The following is a 22,674-nucleotide window of genomic DNA, read 5'->3' on the forward strand; positions in this document are numbered from 1 at the left end:
GGGGGGTACCTTAAATGCGGAGGGGACCAGCGGGAAATCAGCAGAGAACCCCGAGGAGACCCCGCTACCCGCGCCTCGACTGGTCACCCCACATCGCCGATGAAGGTAGTTGCGCTGACGGACACTTCACTCTCAACGCTCAGTGCCCTACATCGCGAGGAGAACGATGAATACACAACAACAACGACAACATCATGCTGAGCGCCGATTGCCAATCCACTTCTGGATTTGGGATTGTCCGTGACCTTCACCACGCTGGTCAGTGCGGGTTGGTGGATAGGAGACCCCGGGACTGGGTCCGATATTATCAGCCACCTGATGTTGAATGTGGAACAGGAATCTAACTCGGGTGGATGGCTTCATAGCGCAGTGCGTCTCCACTCACTCCACTCTGACACTGTCACTTGTCGAAATCGGCATGAACATTCTACGTAACTTTAAATCAAAATAAAAAACAATCAGCGCATCTTTGGGGGGGGGGGAGGGTGATCGCCGTTGGTCAAGACTAACAACGGAACGGCAGTCAAATGAGTTTGCTGTCCTTATCACACACCTGCGATTAGCACGCTTGGCTACGTACGGTGCGAAACGAGTTCAAGATACAGTACAGCTGAGTACACTCAACAACACGCGCAGAGATGCAACGATGAGATCAACTCGTGCTGCGGCGTTTTGTGAACAAGTTACATCGCAGGGCCGCGAGAGATGACGACGCTTTGGAGAGGCCTTCATCCAGCAGTGGATTGACCCTGGATGATGATGATGACGATGATGATTTCGTGTTGTTCAAGGGCTTCAAGAAGTCGCGGCGGGGAACAATCGCGCTCATAGCGGCTGTCTTCTGTCTGGCTGGTAAGAGGCTCCTAACGAGATTTGTGCCACACGGGTTCGACCCGGGATCCTGTGTCCTGGAGGAGGCCAAAGGCCGGTTCAGATAATCATCACCGGTGTTGGCCGTGAGCAGGAATCGAACTCGGGTGGCCGGCTTCGTAGCGCAGTGGGCTAACCGCTACACTAACATTGTGTTCCCTCCAAAGATCCCCCGTATAGCCTTGAACAGACTGTTGGGGCAAGTGTTGTTAGCGAACACCTATGAAGGCCGGCACGGCACACGAGGGGGTGGGTGGCCAGCACCATGCCCGACCGCCTTTGTCTCCCGAGTGGCGATGTTTACTACACACCACATCAGGTACTCATTTGAGGCTGAGTCGACCTAGGGGACGCCCAGAACCGGCTCAGATAATCGTCACTGGTGTTGCCCGTGAGCGGGAATCGAACTCGGGTGGCCGGATTCGTAGCGCAGCGTAGCGCTAACCGCTACACTGCCGTTGTGTTCCCTCCGCACACTCTCTGACAGACGTACGCGGACCGACAGGACCAGTACACACAGCATGCCCAGGGCACACACACACACACACTATTCAGCACAGCACGTGTGTTGTAGGAGCGTATTCCAAGCTACGAATTCGACCGAGACACAAACACGGCGCCGTAATCACTGAGCCAGGCCGTGGGGCTTTAACGCAGGAGATGAACAATTCATTCACGAGCCCTCCCTACCCGCTGGACCAACGTTGACCCAACGTTAGCCTAACATTAGTCCAACGTTCCGCGCGCTTGCTGGGCTGACATTGGGCCCACATCCAGTATTAAATGTTCGGACCACTTTTGCTGCAAATGGCCTCTGCTGATGAGTGATAACGGAGCCCAGCAGCAGCTGGCCACGACACCCGACTTAAATAGGAGCACGGTGTCAGCCGCGCACGATCCAAGCAAATCATAACAGGCGCAAAAAAACATCCTGCTTAGCTTCCACGATGTAGCGCAGGCGTCGGAAACCTGCGGTTCCGGAGACGCATGCGGCTCTTAAATGGGACTGCTTCGTGACGCGCTAATTTATCGATGATCGTCTCGTATTCGCATGCCATTGCGGCTCCTTGAAATATCGAGGGGTTGTTTTTTTTTTTGCGAATTTGAAAAAAAAATGTCTCTTCTTGTTTTATTTTGCTTACCGACCCGTAATCTAGCGTGATCGAGGGCATTCCGGGAAACGTTGTCATATGATGTTTGCGTCATTAAAAAGCAATATCTGGTTAATTAGTTAGTTTACATTGATCGATGTGGGAAAGACGGGGAGGGGTGACCAGCGAAGCCACTGTGGTGGTGGATCCGTGTCCTTGTACCACAGCTGGGACCTCCGTGTCGCGAGCGCAGACGCCGTGCGGAGGGAACTTCACGGACAGCAATGGAATCATCGAGACGCCCAACTTCCCGGGACTCTACCCGCCCATGCTCAACTGCCTCTGGGTCATTCAGGTGCGGGTCGTGAGTTTTACACCGATCACGAGAAATCGCTCGGCTCAATTGTTATACCCGATCGTTATGTTTTTATTTAAAGCTTTCGTGACTGCAGGGATTCATATTCTTGGTTCTTTCGGTAAAGTCACGTAGAAGGGAAACAATAAAATCCTAAAAATATAAAACAATACAATTCTCACGACGTTTCGACTGCAACACAAGCAATCATCATCAGGTGTGAAAAACACAGCAATATATTTTTTTTAAGTGGCGGATTTTTCAAATTTTCTTGCTGTGTTTTTCACACCTGATGATGATTGCTTGTGTTGCAGTCGAAACGTCGTGATAATTTTATTGTTTTAGATTTTTATTATTTGATTGTTTCCCTTCTACGTGACTTTACCGAAATAACCAAGAATATCGATCGTTATACTTACAGGGTAACTATTCATATGCCAATAAAACAAAAAATATGTTCACCGGGAAATACGTTATTATTAAGTGTGATTCTTTTCAGGCCCCATGATGTATCGTGCAATGTCCGACTATTATAGACTGCATCTGTCTGGCCTCTCGCAGGGGCTTTTGACTGGCCATCGAGCAAAGACGGGCACCGCATCGCGTGCTTTCACATGCGCGTCTGCGACCGTCGAGAACACTCTTCTGTCTGATAGTAGGAAGAGGCTGGAGCTTTGTGTTTTTAAATCTCGGTTTAAAAACTAATTTCTCCAGAACGTATTTTTTATGTTTAGGCTGTTGTCCTTCCCCCACCTCCGATGAGCACGGTTGGCTACGTACGGTGCGAAAGAAGTTCAACATATATACATATATGTTGAACTTCTTGTGGCAGCCAAAATACTCTAAACGCATGCTTCTACATGTGGAGGGAACAAACCGGAAAACCCGGGGAAAAATCCACGCGACCACGGCGAGAGAGACACGCAAACTCCAAATATACAACAGCCGGCGTCAGGGTCGGGATCGAAACCCACGATCTCCTGTACACCAGGCGAGGTAGTTAACATCTCCTAGCCTTCGTGATGATGATGAAAGAGAGACACGCAAACTCCAAATATACAACAGCCGGCGTCAGGGTCGGGATCGAACCCACGAGATCTCCCGTATATCAGGCGAGGTAGTTAACATCTCCTAGCCACTGTGATGATGAGAGAGAGACACGCAAACTCCAAATATACAACAGCCGGCGTCAGGGTCGGGATCGAACCCACGATCTCCTGTATATCAGGCGAGGTAGTTAACATCTCCTCGCCACAGTGATGATGATGATGAGATAGAGACACGCCAACTCCAAATATACAACAGCCGGCGTCAGGGTCGGAATTTAAACCCACGACCTCCTGTATACCAGGCGAGGTAGTTAACATCTCCTAGCCATCGTGGCGTCGACGCTGCCACTGCTGCTGCTGTGATGACGACGCTGAGACCAACACTGCCGCTACTGCCACTGCTTCTTCGATCGAAAACGGAGCCCCCCCCCTGCCACCCCCGCCCCCGGGGGGGGGGGGGTGTCCTCTCGCTCTCGCTCGCCACCAGTCCTCGGACCGACGCGGCGTGGTCATCATCAGCGTCATTGACTTCGAGCTGGAGGAGTCGGACGCGTGCGTCTTCGACAAACTGCGCATGGAGGCGGGAAATCCGCCGGGTCCGCCTCGCCTCTACTGCGGCGGGGACTTCGAGCGGCGCTACGGAGTGTCGGAGATGCAGGCGATCGGGCGCATGACGCTGCAGTTCAACAGCGACGAGTCCGTGGAGCTGCGCGGATTTCGAATCGGCTTCTGGGGTGGGTGCATCGCGCGCCAACGCGTGCTGCCGCGGATCTCTTTTTTCAAATCACATTGCAGGACTGGCAGAGCGGACGAGTCTGTTAAGAGCGTAATGGCCATTGCCACCGTCGTAACGTAATGGTAAATGTTAATCACATTTCGCTGGAGGGGTAGGGGCGGCGTGCAGTTGATCGTGTGGGGAGCGGTGGTGTAGCGGTTAGCGCGCTGCGCTATGAACCCGGCGACCCGAGTTCACGGCCAACAACACACGTAACGAATATCTGAACCGGTCCTGGGCGTACCCCAGGTCGACTCAGCCTCAAATGAGTAACTTAGTACGATGTGCAAACATCGCCACTGGGGAGACAAAGGCGGCCGGGCGTGGTGCTGGCCACCCACCGCCTCGTGTGCCGTGCCGGCCCTTCAAAGGTGCTCGTTAACAGCACTTGCCCCAACAGTCTGCTAAGGCTATACGGAAGGATCCGTATCTTTGTCTTTCTGTTTGTAGCCACACGTGCTGTTGGTCGCGTCACAATCGATTCCGGCGGATTCGCGTTGACTCCTCACTCCCTCCTTCCTCGCAGTCGAAGACCCGCTCCAGACATCCCCGCTGCCCACAACCACCTTGGCCACGACCCCCACCACCCCGGCCACCACCCCAGGTACCCGGGGGCTCTCACTCGCGCCAAGGGGTTCGTGAACCCGTCTGCTCTGCACCTCTGGGCGTTCAACCCTCCGAGTGCCGGTGGCACTTTCCAATGGCCGTGGAAACGTCGCGTTTGTCACGTGTTTCCCGAACACCCCCCCCCCACACACATACGAACACACGTACGCACGTACACGCACACATATACACGCACTCACAGGTACACACACGCGCGTATACACACGCACGTACACACACATAAGAACACACACGCGCACACGTACGCATACACACGTACACACATACACACATACAAACGTATGAACACGTACGCGTACACACACGCACACACACGTACGATCACACACGAACACACACGCGCACACGTACGCATACACACGTACACACATACAAACGTACACACACGTACACATATACACACGCGCACACACACGCACACGCAGTCACACACGTACGCACGCACACACACGTACACACACATACAAAGACAAAAATCATCCGTATAGCCTTAACAGACTATAGGGGCAGGAGCTGTTAGCGAGCACCTATAAAGGCCGGCACGGCAGACAAGTGGGGTAGGTGGCCAACACCACGCCCGGCCGCCTTTGTCTCCCTAGTGGCGACGTTTACACATCGCACCAGGTACTCCTTTGAGGCTGAGTCGACCTAGCGGAGACCCAGGACCGGTTCAGATAATCGTCACTGGTGCTGGCCGTGAGCGGGCAACGAACCCGGGTTGTCAGGTTCATTGCGCACCGCACTAACCGCTACACTACCGCTCCCCACTACCACACACACGCAGGTCAATGCCAGCCTCTCGAAAACATAGACAACGGTCGTCTGCTGGTCACCTCCTACGAGGTGGGCGGCGTGGCCTCGTACGCGTGCCGGCCCGGATTCCGCATGGTGGGCGCGTCCAACCGAGTGTGCGAGGCGAGCGGCCGGTGGAGCGGCTCCGTGCCCGTGTGCCGCGCACGACCCACGACAGGTTGGATTCCCCACTCGGGTCTGTGTGGGGCGTTTTATTACACTGGACACTGGTCAACACACTTTTTCTGGCATAAGGGATTCCAACGGTCTTAAGGTCATTTTTGGGTGCTGATTCCAAATCTATCACATCAGGTTTTTGAGATATCAAATATTGCATTTTCAATAAAAACTGCAGGAGAAAAATATTAAATGTGGATATTTACATAAAATGCTATTATAAACACACTATCCTAAAAATACAGCACCATATTTTAACACTAAAGCAGTCACTGACTCGCAACAACTTGCAATCATAAGTGACAGAGTTAATTTCGGATAAAATCAATGAAGATGGGGTATGCCGATAGCATAAAAATGAGATTTGATAGAGCAAATCTGAGATCAGATTTGGAATCAGCACCCTGAAATTAGTCTAAAACAGTTCCAGGCCAGAAAAAAAAATTGTTGACAGTGTTATTTAACACGCTTTCATTTAACACCCTCTGTCTGTTGTTGTTGTTGTTGTGTCCTCAAATCTTGTAACTCAATTTTAACCCACTTCCCAATGTGGTATCGACTGCAAACTTGGTATACTTATGTCATACTGATGATAATACTATATTGTATCATAAAAAAATAAATATTTTTAAACATTATTTTTTATGTGTTATGAATCGGCTTGGGTCTAATTGTCCACTGTCAACTGACGTTGGCTGTAATTGGCCACGGTCCCTTACGTTATGGCAAATTTCGGGGTCACTTCCTGGAGTCGTGGAGTTCTTCCATTACTAGTACATTTAATAAAAGCGTGTTTTTTAAAAAGTTTTTTTTTTACGACGTGGAGGCGCGGGAGATGGGCGATGGGGGGTTGGACAGTGGTTGCGGGACGGAGGGAAGTTGTCTTGAAGGCGGTGTTGCCTTGGTCTGGGGCCCCTGCACGGAGGCGAGATGTTAACTATCTCGCCTGGTATACAGAAGGTCATGGGTTCGATTCCCGATCCTGACGCCTGTATATATGTGGAGTTTGCGTGTTCTCCCCGTGGTCGCGTGGATTTTTCTCCGGGTGCTCCGGTTTTCCCCTCCACGTTTAGAGTCAAAAATGCGTTTACAGTATTTGGATGCTCTAAATGTGCACGCGATAAGCCGCTTCGTTAAGCTATCAAGTGTGGCCAGGTCGCTTCTTAAAAAGAGCTGTATAGTTCATTGGATGCATGCGTGTTTGTTCAACTTGTTTCGCATTGCACGTAGCCAACCGAATCGAAGTTGGGTGGGAAGAACAGCAACCATCGCTCGCTCCCGGCGGATTAAATGCCCCATGCCACTCTTGCGAATTACACTCATCCTCATGAGACGACCCGCGTCCCTTGAATTGTTACCTGGTCAAACGAAATAAACAACTTGAAACTCCTGTCGGATGGCATGCGGACGGGTGGGGGGGGGGCAGTCGAGTTGTTGGCTGTTGTGTGTGTAGGTGGTGGAGGGGGGGGGCGCAGTAACATGGACAGAGTAAACTTGGGTGGGGGGGGCCTTAGGGACATTTTAGTGGCGCAGGGCACAGCCCAGCAGAGATGGCACTGATCTCGAAACTTCCCGGGAAGACCCGAAATTTCAAGCTTTTTAAATAGGGCCCTACATTAACATATACAAAAAATACTCACCGTATTATATCTGGTGAATATCAATAAAATGCCAATTTTTTGAGGATTTGGATCAGCCACTGGATTGTCGCGCTGCCCATTTGATAATTATTTGTGTCCTGGTGGTTTTTGCCGCACGTGCTCGTTTTCAGTCAACAAAAAAGGGTGGTCAACGTGCCGTAACTTTCGCTTTTCCGCTCAGCGACAACGACGAGTCGAGCCGAGACGTCTTCGTCCAGCGAGCTGCCGACGAACGCGAGCAACGCAGGCAACGCTTCTCTCGGTGAACTCGCAAATCGCAATGCAGTCACAGCCACTTGTTGATTGACCGTTGCAGGTGAGCCGGAATATCACCCTCCACTTGTCATCAATCTCACAGAGCTAGAAAGGGGTTTCCCCCTCCCCCTATTCCTGGATTAGTCCGGCTTCGATATGTTTTACTGAGTGATCTGTGTGTGTGTGAATATACGGATCTGTGTGTGTTTGTGTTAATAGCGGGATCTGTGTTTGTGTGAATAAATAAATCTGTGTGTGTGAATAGAGGTATCTGTGTTTATACTCTTAGGTTTTTTCGGTAAAGTCACGTAGGTAAAACATTTGTATTTTATTTCTATTATTATTTCAATTATTTATTATTTGTTATTTTATTATTTATTTATTACCTACGTGACTTTCCCGAGAAAACCTAAGAGTATGAATCCTTGCAGTCACGAAAGCTTCAAATCTAGAAGTATCTGTGTGTGTGTGTATAAAGGAGTCTGTGTGTGTGTGAATAGAGGTATCTGTGTGTGTGAATAGAGGGATGTGTCTGTGTGTGTGCGAATAGAGGGGTGTGTGTGTGTGAATAGAGGTGTGTGTGTGTGTGAATAGAGGGGTGTGTGTGTGTGAATAGAGGAGTGTGTGTGTGTGAATAGATGTGTGTGTGTGAATGGAGGGATCTGTGTGTGTGTGTGAATAGAGGAGTGTGTGTGTGTGTGAATAGAGGGCTCTGTGTGTGTGTCAATAGAGGAGTCTGTCTGTGTGTGTGTCTTGCGAGAGAAGGCTGTCCAGAACCGGGTCTGCCTCTGGGCGGGTTGGGGCCCCTGCCCGGCCTCTCGCTCAGGTTCCGAGCCGGGGACGTGCTCCGATTCTCGTGCCTCCCGGGATTCGCCATCACGGGCGCCACGAGCATCCGGTGCCTCGACAGCGGCCGCTGGTCGGACGAGGCTCCCACGTGCTCACGTAACGCGCCCACGTGCTCACATGACGCGTCCACGTGACGCGCCCACGTGCTCACGTGACGCGCCCACGTGCTCACGTGACGCGCCCACGTGCTCACGTGACGCGACCACGTGCTCACGTAACGCGCGCGACGCAGCGACATCCATCGTTGTTACTGCACTGCTGCTGCCGCTACTGATGATGACGACGACGACGAAGATGATTCGGCTGCTGTTAAAATTGTGCTACTGTTGCTCATGATGACAATTCAGGTGCTGGGGTGACGACGCTGTTATTGCTGCTGATTTCGATGATGAGTTTGCTGTTAATAATGATGATCTTTCTGCTATCTTCTATTGATGGTGGTGATTTTGGTGATGGTAGGGATTCTGTTGATGGTGGTAGCGATTTCTATTGATGGTGGTGATTCCGCTGATGGTGGTGGTGATTCTGCTGATGGTGGTGGTGATTATGCTGATGGTGGTGATTCTGATGATGGTGCTGATTCTGCTGATGGTGGTGATGATTCCACTGATGGTGGTGGTGATTATGCTGATGGTGGTGATTCTGATGATGATGGTGATTCTGCTGATGGTGGTGATGATTCCACTGATGGTGGTGGTGATTCTGCTGATGGTGGCGATTCTGCTGATGGCGGTGATGTGTGTGCGGATGTGACCCGGGGCTCTGCGCACTCGCAGGGGTCGGGATGTCGCTGTCTCCGCTCTGGGCCTCGGCTCTGATCGCCGCGGGCTGCGTGGCCGGAGGCGCCGCGGTTCTGCTCGTGTCCTTCGCCCTCGCACGACGGTGAGACGAGTGGGGTAGTGAGATGAGTGCGGTAGTGAGACGAGTGTGGTGTGGTTAGATGAGTGCGGTGGTGAGGCGACTGCTTAGACTGTCTTTCACGAGTGCCCTGAATTGCGATGTTCAGTCAGTTTTGTGAATGGGCGTTTAGCACTGAACCGCGCCGTCTCTGTAAATTGACGGGTTAACATCCGTGCCTTCTTTCACTTTTCAGCTCCAGAAAAGTAGCGTCTGACGACCATCCGAAGATGACTCTGTAACACCACAATCTCCATGGAGGGCGCCTCACTACACACAACAACAACAAATACCCTGGACAGCGCCGCACTAAACACAACAACAACACAAATACCACGGACAGCACCTCACTACACACAACAACAGCACAAATACCACGGACATCACCTCACTACACACAACAACAACAACACAAACACCACGGACAGCGCTTCGCTACACACAACAACAACAACAACAACACAAATACCCTGGACAGCGCCTCATTACACAGCAGCAGCAACAACAACAACAACCAAAACACGCGCACGGAGGACGCAGACTCGCACTCCGGATTTGTATGTTTCAAGACGAGTGTTGGTTTATTTATATAATCGCAATTGTGATCCCGTTCCAGAATCAATGTTTCTGTATATGTCTTAACACAAACTAGCAGATCGCACATCCATTGGACGTAACCATCCTTTCATCCGCCCGTTTCTCCCTCCGCACCTGACGTCTGGCCCAACCAGCCAGCCAGAAAAATGAACTGTTGTCTCACGTAGTATGATATGACATTGTGCTGAATGTAGCCGCCTCTACTGGCTGGAGGTGGGGGGTGAAAGGGAACGCACCTAAACCCATTATGAAAAGTATATTACGCGTGAATCCACCGATATGTCAATGTCATCATTATCCGCCCGTTTATTCACCGAAAAGTCATCATCATTATCTACACACCGCCCGAGTCCAATGTTGAGTCTTAATCTGATGATTTTCAGTTAATTATGTTAATTGTACCGATGCGGGTTTTCCTTTGTGTGTGTGTGTTTTTGCGCCTGTGTTTGTGGTTTTGATGCAGTGTTTATACGATTTCACCACATTGTACGAGAAGTGTTCATTTTTACCAACATAAAGCGTGTGTTTCTGATACTATGTGAAGCTTAATTAATTGTTTTGCTGTACTTTGCACCAATGTATGTGCCCCCGGCCTTAACACGCAGATCGCCACACACACACGCGGAGCTCACACACACACGAACAAAGGCAAAAATCTCCCGTATAGCCTGAACAGACTGTTGGGGCAAGTGCTGTTAGCGAGTAGCACCTATGAAGACGGGAACGGTACACGAGTGGGTGGCCAGCACCACGCCCGGCCGCCTTTGTCTCCCTAGTGGCGACGTTTACACATCGCACTCGGTACTCATTTGAGGCTGAGTCGACCTCGGGGAGACCCAGGACCGGTTCAGATAATCGTCACCGGTGTTGGTGGCCACGAGCGGGAATCGAACTCGGCTCGCCGGGTTTGTAGCACAGCGTAGCGCAAACCGCTACCACCACCTACCGCTTCCCCACAACACAGATAAAGACAAAGATCCCCGTATAGCCTTAACAGACTGTAGTGGCAAGTGCTGTTAGCGAGCACCAATGAAGACCGGAACGGCACACGAGGGGGTGGGTGGCCAGCACCACGCCCGGCCGCCTTTGTCTCCCTACTAGCTATGTGTACACACCGTAACAGACCGGTTCAAATATTCACCCCCGTTTTTGGTTGCGTGAGAGGGACTCGAACGCGGATCGCCGGGTTCGTAAGCGCAGTGCGCCAACCAGTGCGCCGCCGCTCTCCGCCGAAGCACGCGGGGGAGCACGCGCACGCGACTGGGCGTCACGTGACGCGCTTAAGTGAGTGGGGGAGGGTATAAAGGGGACGCGGCTCGCGAGCGCAGAGGGGAGCCGTGGAGGGAGTCGCTCGCCATGGGGGGTGCGACCCGCGTGCTCGGAGTGCTGCTGGCACTCATCGCCTGCCAGGTGCGCGCGACCAACACCACAGGTACTGCTCCGTGCAACAACAACACAACACCTGTAGCAGGCACGGGTGCTGTGTGTGTACAGGTGAGGGGAGGCGGTAGCGTGGCGGTTAGAGCGCTGCGCTACGAACCCCGGCGTACCCGGGTTCGATTCGCGGTCACGGACACCAACGCCACTGAGGACATCTGAATCGGTCCGAGGTCGACTCAAGCACCGATGAGTTCCTGGTGCGGCGTGTAAAACATCGCCACTGGGGAGACAAAGGAGGCTGGGCGTGGTGTTGGCCACCCACCCCCTCGTGTGCCGTGCCGGCCTTCATAGGTGCTCGCTAACAGCACTTGCCCCAACAGTCTGTTCAGGCTACACGGGAGATCTTTCATCTTTGTTCGTGTTAATGTTCCTTTTTAAAGACCGCCACAGCGCACGATTAGGTCTCGGCCGCCTTTGTCTCCCCCCGTGCTGTTGACGTTTACATAGCGCGCCACCAGCACCGGTTTAGCCGTCGCTCGCTACTGATGTTAGCCGTTGCTGGGAATCGAGACGGCACTTATACCGATTGTCTCTCTGTGCGTGGGGCACCAACAGTGGAAGTTCGCACCACCGCGCTCCGATCTTAGCGACCTGGGTTCGATTTCCTTCGAACCCAATAGCCCTTCTTCACAGTACACAGATGGGGCAGAAAGGTAGAGTGGTTTGTATGCGGAGCACTCGGAGTAAACTCACCGTACATGCTATAGAGGGGAGGTGGGGGGGGGGGTATCACTCGACTATCGGCTACACGAAATTCACGCTACTCGAGTCGACGAGGCCACGTGCTCTACTGCCATTAACGTGCCTCGACACCGCAGCGCTTGCAGCAGCGGGTTGCTGGCAGCTCCACGCGTCGGCGATCACGGCGAGAGGGCGTAGCCATCGGGTGTGCAGGCGGTGCAACTGCCCCGGGCCCCCTCAATACAAAAATACAAACAATGGGTCAAGGTGCTCATTGGGGTGTTGTTGTTGTCGTTGTTGTTTTTAGCATACTTCACCAGGCTGGTCAGTGCGCGTTGTTACAAATTGGAGAGGGGGAAGGCGGAGGGATGTGGAGGTGGGAGGAGGAGCGCGCAGCCGAGTCTGACATCACTTTGCACTGACGTCGTTAGCCTTGGTCGGGAGTCAAACTCGGGTGGCGAGGTTTACAGCGATTTTGGTGCGGAGGTCTGGGGGGGGGGGGGTGCGGGTGTGAGTTTGACGCCATCACCGCTGTGTTCCTCCCCGCGGCAGAACACGCATGGAGCGAGTTCGAGGATGTGGACGACGAGAGGAGGGCTCTCGCGCCCACCACGGACGACGAGGTCCAGCCCGGGACCCCGCGGGGAAATCCGTGGGACGCGGCGAAACGGTTGGGGGGTTCGTCATCATCATCGTCATCAACAACAACAACATCGTCATCATCTCCTCCTCGTCGCCCCTCGTCCCGCAAACCTCCCGTGGCGCCGCTGCTTTCCACGTGGTGGTTCCGCTACGGCCGGCGGGACGCGTCACGGCGGCGGGGTGACGCGGCAGAGGATGAGGTGTCCACCGACGCGCAGTCGTCCAGCGCCCAGCCTCGTCGCCCCTTCCCCCGTCACCTGTGGTGGTTCCGTGCCGGGAAGCGCAGCGCCGCACAGATGATGCCCGTCTCGGGAACGCACGCCAAGTAGCTGACACACGCGCCACGTGCTAAGGCGACTTGCCGCGCGAGGCCACCGCCGTCAAATTTTGCTCGCTCGCTCGTTCGCGATGGCAACGTGGAGTCGCACGCGATGGCGTGATGATGTTACGCGTTCGAAATGAAGGGACGGGGAGCTCCAACATATTCATTTTATACATAATAGAGAGGTTTTTTTTTGGGGGGGGGGGGGGGGGGTGAGATCGCGTAAATATATCGGTGTGTCGTTAAATACGCTACCACCCGACACAGCCAACTAGTAAGGGTTGTCACGTAAACAGAGCATGCCAATTCGTCACTAGTACAGCACACTGGGTGCGTTGGAGAACAATGCCGCGACATTTACAATCTGAGTACGACGTTTCGCCAGTAATTACAACTAGCTTCATCAGGCGACAGCCAGATTTGTAGAGACATCCTCCTGTATCCTTCCTTCAATAGCGGGGTAGATGTTATGACATCCCTTGCGAGCTCTTCTTGCGCGAAGTCGGGGGGGCGGGGGGCGGGTTAATGAACACACAATAAATTACGATGGGTATCTGTAAAAGGCAACAAAATGTATATCCTTTGGTTCTTTCGGTAAAGTCACGTAAGAAAAAACTGCAAGAAAAAACTGCTGTGGTTGTCCCTGACTGATGACGATTGCTTGTGTTGCCATCGAAACGTCGTGATCGATTATTTTTCTACCGACGTGACTTTGCCGAAAGAACCAAAGAGTATGGATTCCTGCAGTCACGAAAGCTTCAAATCACGATTGAACATATATATCATCGCTGTGCGCGTCTGCATCAAGCCCCCCCCCCCCCCCCCGTTATCCACGTCGCTGTGGTGTGTACAGGGCTGATCGAGAGCACCGCTGGTCACTTACGAGCCGGAATTAATATGACTCCCCTCCCTCCCTCCACGTGTGGTTGAAACCCATAGAAAGTAAGGACCTTCGAATCGAACCCTCGCTGCGAAAATAAGTAATTGTGGGGATGCCCGTTTCTATTGTGCCATCACGCGAACTTCGGTCATCCTCGCAGCAGCGGAGCCACATTTTAAATTATCGGGATTTGGCTACGTACGGTGTGAAAGAAGTTCAACATACGGTGCATGCGTGGCATATGGTGTGACATTGTTTGGCGGTGCCCCTCTGCCGCCACTAGAGGCGCTACATCTAACACGGTGTTCTCGATCGACGTCAACAAACGCCTTAATTTGTATGTCTCATAAACTTCTAGGGCACTTCCCGACAAGGTAGACATCTGAAATTTGGGACACAGATATATTTTAGGACACAAACTACATAAATCATCTGAAAATCCGAGATTTTTCATTTTAAGGCCCCCAAATCGCGATGTTTAGGTGCCTCATGAACATGTTTGTGCCTGGTGGCATTCAGAAACCGTTCAAACTATACCATTGCGGTTTTGTTTTCGTTTGATAGAGCGCTAAACAGCGAATAAAATTAAAGCGACAACCATTGTTCTATCTTTTATTGCTTTTCAGATATTTTGGATTAAAACGGTTTTGAACAAAAAAAAACCACGCATTTTATGATATACAAATTTGAATAATTCGAAAACGATAAAAGATTGGAGCTTCACCTCACAGAGGATTAAGTTCAAACCTTGTTTTCTTTCTAATAAAAACACAATCTTTTAATTGAGCGGTTTCCGATGGATACGTGTTGAAATATAAAAGTTGAATTAGGTCGTCAACAATTTTTGTGATTTTAATGGAAAAATACAATTTTTTGGAGTAGTTGTTGGTGTATGATCGTAGATACATTTTTGCTTGAAAAATCACATCAGGTTTATTATTATATTTATTGAAAACTTTTGCCTGGCGAAGACAGGCTTTATAAATTAGTAGTCCGTATTTAAACATTTATTTATTCGAATATAAATTCCGAATCGTAGCTCAGATTGGCAACATGTCGAATTGCCTGTGGGGTAAATCACTCGAGTAGTACCCATGACAATAGCAAAACAAAACGTAATAATCTACCTTTCGGGTAATGGCTCTTCTTCACAGCACATAGAGAGAGAGTCCAGACCGGTGGATTGGCTTTCTTTCTGACTATGGCCAAGTAGAGACAATGGGAGCCGGAGATGGAGTGAGTGGCTTGCATTAAATACGTAAGTGAACATTTTCCTTCCATTGATACTTAACGCATGCTAAGTTAAGGGGGGGGGGGGGGGGAGATTAACTCAAGTGGTTGGTTGTTGATTTATTGATGGTTGAGTCTGTAAACGCTGTCGCTGTTGGATGATATTGTTTCGATTGTGTTCGTGATCAACTATGAGCATGTAATCAGTCATATGTACATGCATGGTTTTGACATTTGCTGTGATAACTTACAGCAGTATACAATAAATAATTGTGCTCACAGAGTATATGTGGCCGTGGTTGTGGCTCGTGCGTGAGTGTGTATGAGCGGTGGTGCAGCGGTTAGCGCGCCGCACTACCAACCGGGGAACCTGAGTATGATTCCCGCTCACGGCCACCAACACCGATGACGATTATCTGAACCATTCCTGGGCCTCCCCTAGGTGGACTCCGCCACAAATGAGTACCTGGTGTGATGTGTAAACAACCTCACGAGGGAGACAAAGGGGCCCAGGCGTTGTGCTACCTCCACTCTCGTGTACCGCGCAGGCCTTCATAGATGTTCGCTCACAGCACTTGCTCCAAAAGTTTTGTTAAAGCTACGCGGGGTGGCTCTTTGTCTCTGTGGTGCAACCCGAGTTGCCCGGATCTCCAACCAAGACAAAGGGATTTCTTTGTCAGTCGAAAATCCGTGAGAATCACGACCCACTGAGTGGACGTGAAAGGTCACGTGGGACCGACATTCCAGGCCCACGGGATTCCAGTTTCGAGGTGATTCTGGTGACTGTGTGTGAGGGTTATTCCTTCGTTGGGTACCAATGCCGAGCCGCCCACCGAGTGGGAAAGGGAAGCATTCATTTGCAACATATTTGGTGGTACTGTATTGGCGGTAGTGCACAAGCACAAAGGAAACCCCACTAAATAAACTCAACTACTTCGTCAATAAAATCGTGACCTTAAAATAAAATTAAAAGAATAGGCGACGTTGTGGGCAGTGAGGTAGAGTGATCTGATGAAGGCCCATTACCCAAAACGTCGCCTATTCAATCAATTTGCAAGATATCCCCAGGGTAAGATAGATTACAACCTGATAAGGGAGACTGTATTATAAGTTGTTGCTAGATTTCGTTACGCAGCGGGGAGTGCATTACGCTCTGAACAAGGCTGCCTAAGTTCGATCCCCTGACACGGCTAATGTAAGTGGCGAGCGATATCTGTGTAATGCGAGCGTAAGCGGGGTTTGCTGCTGGGCTCTGGGCCAATCATACGGCCCAGAGTATTGGGGGGCGGAGCCCAGTATGGGGGCATATGTGAAGGTCCGTAGCTCACCTCGGGTACAATCGGAAGCGAGGTGAGTGGGGGCGGAACCTAAAGGCGGAGCCAGCAAGGCGCTATGCGGAGGTCGGGATTTGGAAGGATCGGTGAAGGGCGTGGTGAGAGGGAGGAGACAAGATCACGTGGATAAGGGGATATAGGGGGGAGCCCGGAAGGGCTACGGGTCAGTTGGTAGAGTCACGAAGCTGGACCACGTTGGGTGGCCGGAGGGGATCCGCGCCATCAGCCACGTGGCTGGAGGAGCTTCGGCACACCGTCGGCCAGCGGTGTGCGGAGCGGAGGGAGCGAAAGGACTGACAAGAGAGCGCGTGCGGGGCGCGCGCGGAGGAGCAGCTGGTCCGCTGTCGGGACCAGCGGAGTGCGAGCGTCAACGAGAATAAAGAGTGACGGAGACCAAGCAGTGTGTGGCGAAGTCATTTATTACATCTGTACCGGGCATGCCTCCTGCCCATCGCTCATCCGCACAGTGACCAGCGTGGTGAAGTATGGTCAGACAATTCCTAGGATCATCCCGGTGTGGGGAAGGCTTTAATCTAACAGTGGATTTACAAAGGGGGTGGAAGTTACTTTCGACCACACTGAAAACAGAACTCCCTTTTCACTGGCAAAATTAATTTACATAAGTATATGAGTATGTATCGATATGTGTGTGTACGTTGTCAGCTGTGCTAATCGGATAAAGGAAAGCACATACCATTGTGATTAATACGACGAGTTTTATTCTAACATTATATGACATATGGCACAGAATCATGAATGTTGATGCGTACAATGAAACAGTCTGTATGCAAATACGCAGCGAGTGCATGCATGCATGTATGTTGAACTTTAGTCGCACCGTACGCAGCCAACCGTGCTAATCGGAGGTGCGGGGGAAGGACAAACTAAACGCTAAAAGCAGTTCTAAAGAAATTGGTGTTACTCTTTGGTTCTTTCGGTAAAGTCACGTAGGTATAAAATAATATAAAAATTATTATAAAATAATATAAAAATTATTATAAAATAATATAAAAATTATTGTATACCTACGTGACTTTACCGAAAGAACCAAAGAGTAACACTAATTTCTTTAGAACTGCTTTACCGAAAGAACCAAAGAGTATGGATTCCTGCAGTCACGAAAGCTTCAAAGCAAAATTAGTGTTCATTCTAGATTTAAAAGTGCATAGCTCCAATGGCGTCCGAATATCGGAAGAGCGTTTCAGACGGCCACAGAAGCGCATCTGAAAACACCGCGAGAGAGAGAGGAACCACACGCATCAGAGAACATGCACACGGGAGCTCATATTGCCTGTTACAACAAAAACTAAATAAAATATTTTTAAATACTTTTTTTAAACACGCTTTAATGAAATGTACTGTCCGAGCTGCCCCTCCCCCTGCCCCCTTCCCCCATCGCCCCTCCCCTCCTTCCACATCCCCCGCCCCTCGGCGTGGCTCCCCGAGGCTTGCCGTGACGTCAGGGACCCCGTGGTGATTGATAGGCAACGTGAGTTGAGCGTCGACAATTAGAGCCGTAAAAAAGATTGTTTAAACATATATATTTTCAATTTTCAATGATAGAATATAGTGTTGTCATCAGTATGACACACCTATACCAAGTTTGCAGTCGATACAACATTGGGAATACGGTTGAAATTGAATTACAAGATTTTTGGAAACTACAAAACATACAGTAAGTTCAATAAAAGCGTGTAAAAAGTAAAAAAATGTTTTGGATTTTTTTTTATGATAAAATATCGTGTTGTCATCAGTATGACATACCCATACGAAGTTTGCAGTCGATAGCATATTGGGAAGTGTGTAAAAATTGAGTTACAAGATTTCTTAATTTGAGGCTACAACAGACGAAATGAGTTAAATAAAAGCGTGTCATAAAAATAAGCGGGGTTGGGCAGGACGCGTCATGGCTCGATTCGACGACGGACGATGGCCGAGAATGGTGACGGAGGGCAGCTAAAGTCCGGCAGAGGATGCGCGGGGATGGACCAATGAGATCTGCAGGATCGAGATGAATTGTGGCATCCCAGGAGCGAGAACGGGGTGCCGTTGGTACGGGGAGGTCTTCATCCAGCAGCAAGAGACCACGGCCCATGATGCTACCGCTGATGCTGCTGCTGCTGATGTGGATGAAGATGCTGCTGATGATACTGCTGATGATAATCATATTTTTTTCTGATAATGATGATGATGAAATGCGTGTAGCTGATGACGCCGGTACTGCTGCTGCTGATGATACGATTATGCTGCTGATGATAACAATAATCATGATTCTGCAGCTTATCCTACTGATACTACTGCTGTTGATGATGTTGCTGCTTCTGATGCTATTGCTGACGGCGACGATGATCGCTATGACCCGCGCTCACAGCGCGTGACGTATCCCACAAAGTGCCCCTTCAAGTGGGATCAGGAGGTTTTAGATGTCCCCCCCCCTTACTTATCCTCCCTCCAACACCCTCCCCTACTCTCCCCCGTCCGTGCGGCGAACGCGACCTCCCAACACGTGGACACGCGTGAGAAAGACAGGCGGAGTGATGAAAATGTTGAATTTTAACGGCGGCAATTTAGCGGAAAGCTCTTGAGCGCGCGCGCGCACACAAACAAACACAAAAAGTAAAAAAAAAACGCTCGCCGCTCACTCTGATTGCTGCGCCGAGATAAACGCCGCCACTCAGCGGACTTTACAAACACAGCGGCATCAGCAGCCATCGTTTTCTCGTCGCCCAACGCCTACGAAGTGTGCATGTGCGTGCGCGCGTGTGCGTGCGTGTCTCTCTCATCTCTCTCCCTGGGGTGAACGCGGGTTCTCTTAATGTTTCCGAGGTCACGACCCCGTTCGAAATCGCCAGCGACGCCCGCCCGCCGATGATTGTGCAAATGTAACCTCTTAACCGCGTGCTGGGGGGAAGGGGGGGCCATCATCTGCGGTGCAGAATTATCCAAAGCGAGTTCGTTACCGGTCAAATCACACGTGCGGTCATTACTCTCCCTCCCTCACGCTGCAATTGCATCGAGTCGATTGCGAGACGTCGGTGGTGGTTGTTGTTGTTGCTGTTGTTGTTGTTGCTGCTGCTCCTCCGTGTCCGCCCAACGAGCGCCTTGCTCCTTTTGCCGTCCGGCTGACAGACGGCGACAATTTGGCCTCTTAAGCTCCGGCCGTGATTGCGAGTCACGCCCCAATTGGCACGAGACGGAGGAAATGCGGAGATTTCTAATTGACGCGAGCGAGTCCGAGAGACCGTTCCAGGCCCACGCGATCCGCGAAATGAGCGAAGCCTCCTGGGGGGAGGGCCAGTGCCGGATGATCCTCGTAGCACAAGAAGCAACACATGTAGGAACTACACATGTAGGAGCCAGTGGCGGCTCCTGCAAAATCTCTCAGGGGGGGGCAAATGTCTGGATGATTGATAAGGATAAGGTCCACCCATGCAATGAATAAATTAACAGCTTAAGCATGTAAAGGCAACTTCACTTCTTTAATATTAATGAAAAATAAAGTGACTCTTACAATACATCTTGTTTGTTTATATACTCACTATTAAAACAAACCACTCAAGTTTATTTTATTAAAGATTCCACTAGGTAGCGATAAATTATATTGTTGGCTGAAACGTGCTTACGTATGATGACGTTAGCACGTATGATGACGTAAGCACGTTAGTGCATGCCCTCCCGGAAGCCATAGAGAATGCATTGGAGCGCCCCCGTTCGAAAAAAAACATCTTTGAATGTAAGTCTATGGGGCCACTCGGGGCGATTCTCAGCCAGAGTGAAATCGCCCCAAAAGAGGCGGTACTCCACAGAACGTGACATGACGCTGATTGGACTATATCCAGAGGCTGACAGTGACGGCTAGCGTGACTCTGTGGTTGAATGACATTGGTGGTGCGTCGCCCAATCGCCCTAATGAAGAAACCGCCCCTGGTAGGAGCTACTACACATGTAGTAGCTACTACAAATGTAGGAGCTGCATGTGTAGTAGTAGATACTACACATCTAGGAGCTGCATGTGTAGTAGCTGCACGTGTAGCTACTACACGTGTAGTAGCTGCTACACATGTAGGAGCTGCATGTGTATGAGCTACTACACATGTAGGAGCTACACATGTAGGAGCTACGGACCCCCTACTCACAAGGGCCCCGCGCTAAATGCTTTCAAGCTATCAATTCAGGTTCAGTGATTCTGCACTTGCTCTATTACTATAGTACTATACCGCCTTCAACTTTTATGAATGACTGGGTGTTTACGGTTAGCGATTTGTCGTACTATCTGGCTGTATATCAAATTAAAAAATACAATTGCATTACTGTGCAAGTAAAACATTTGTTTTAAAGCTTTCGTGACTGCAGGGATTCATTTTCTTGGTTCTTTCGGTAAAGTCACGTAGAAGGGAAATAATAAAATAATAATAAAATATATATATTTTTAATTATCACGACGTTTCGACTGCAACACAAGAAATCATCAGGTGTGAAATCTACAGCAAGAAAATTTGAAAAAAGTGATGATAATTGCTTGTGTTGCAGTTGAAACATCGTGAGAATTGTATTGTTTCATGTTTTTATTATTTTATTATTTCCCTTCTACGTGACCTTACCGAAAGAACCAAGACTATAAAACATTTGTGTTTTAATAGTTATGTGTTTTTTTTTATTTAGGGCCCCTTTATAACATCATGCTACAGGCCCCGCACTTAGCTTAATCCGGCATTGGGGAGGGCGGGTGGGGGAGTCAACGCAGTTGCTATAAACAACACGTGGCCAATCAACGTGTTGAGACATTCATTTCGTTAATTTTCGTGTTCAGCTAATCCGTTTACCGCCTGATTAGCGTGATCCAGGTCTGCGCGTGTGGGCCTTTTTCACATATATATCCGCTCCTCCGTATTTACGCGAGTTGTGTGTGTGTGTGTGTGTACATATGATGGGTTCATATGAATGAAGCGTCTGTGCCTGTGATTGTAATGGAAAATATTCCGGCAATATTGGCCGCTCTGTCTTATGAATGTGCGATTCCATCTGTCCCGATGTGCGTTGTTGTTATTGTTGTTGAATGTATAATCAATAGCAGCAGCCTGCCCGCCATGATTGTCGAACTTTACCTTCTAACCTATATAATTCATTTTTTGTCTGTCTGTCTGCGTGCGTACGCTCGTTTGCGGGGGATTTGGCTCTCGGACCGTGGGGTTCGCCGAGATTAAATTTTGCCGGTGGGCACCCCCCCGGCCCCGCGGTGGCAATAGGCATTTCCGATTTTTCGTTCCTAAACTTAAAATCGGTTCGATTATCGATTTAGTGCGATTTCCTATTTATTTACTATTGCCGACCGGCATGTGACGAAGCACGCCGATGCGCATGCGCGAGATGCCGGCAGGCGGTTGCCCCTGGCAACGGGCGGTTGCCCCTGGCAACGCGCGGTTGCCCCTGGCAACGGGCGGTTGCCCCTTGCAACGGGCGGTTGCCCCTTGCAACGGGAGGTTGTCTCTGGCAACGGGCGGTTGCCCCTGGCAATGGGCACCACGCCGTCGCTGCAGGGCGGACGCCATTTTTCATTCCCGTTAAAAATATGCACATGCATTAACACACGACGCTGAGGTAAATTCATCAAAGTTTCACGTCCTCTTCATTCCCCTCCCACCCCAATGTGTGCAATTACTATTATAGGGTCGGTAGATAATAAAATTATAGCGATTAGACAGTATTATTCTAGCGCAGGGGAGGGGGGGGTAGCGGCCCAGCACCCAGCCTCGCCCGGCTGGGCAATCTAGGCGAGGCCGGAGGCTCTGCACGGTACTAGGCCTCGACACCCCACACTTGTCAGGCGAAGACTTTGTGCTATAAACTCGATATACCCAGTGTTGCCCGGGGGGAAAATACATTTAAAATCTTCTGAAAACTTTAAAACATAACATACCAATGAAAATACAACTGTGTAATTAAAATTTTAAACCCGACCGCTGCCAAAAATCGATTCTCTGAATCGCGCAAAGGAATCGAAGGTTGTAGATTCATTTAGAATCGCCCTCTTCTCGTTTAATATAAGTTGGTTAATATAAACTGCTACTAACAGCGTTGAAAACTTGAAAGCATAACATATACAAATGAAAAGAAAACTCATTAATTAAAATGAAACCCAAGCACGCCAAGATTCGATTCTTTAAATGTAGA

General features: G+C 50.2%; 1 protein-coding gene across 1 annotated transcript; it reads left to right on the plus strand.

Annotated features, from left to right (window-relative positions):
- The first annotated feature begins 32 nt into the window (after positions 1-32).
- On the plus strand, positions 33-10,506 carry LOC133343216 (CUB and sushi domain-containing protein 1-like). The gene is made up of 10 exons (XM_061552655.1): positions 33-105; positions 792-852; positions 2,189-2,316; positions 3,853-4,099; positions 4,667-4,744; positions 5,552-5,737; positions 7,558-7,638; positions 8,397-8,576; positions 9,257-9,362; positions 9,574-10,506. Exons 1-10 carry the CDS (start codon positions 100-102, stop codon positions 9,617-9,619), a joined length of 1,119 nt encoding a protein of 372 aa, XP_061408639.1. The 5' UTR covers positions 33-99; the 3' UTR covers positions 9,620-10,506.
- The last annotated feature ends 12,168 nt before the right edge of the window (positions 10,507-22,674 follow it).

The sequence above is a fragment of the Lethenteron reissneri genome, chromosome 17 (genome assembly GCF_015708825.2).
Source record: "Lethenteron reissneri isolate LAM-NWPU_2019-01 chromosome 17, ASM1570882v1, whole genome shotgun sequence".
Taxonomy (NCBI): domain Eukaryota; kingdom Metazoa; phylum Chordata; class Hyperoartia; order Petromyzontiformes; family Petromyzontidae; genus Lethenteron; species Lethenteron reissneri.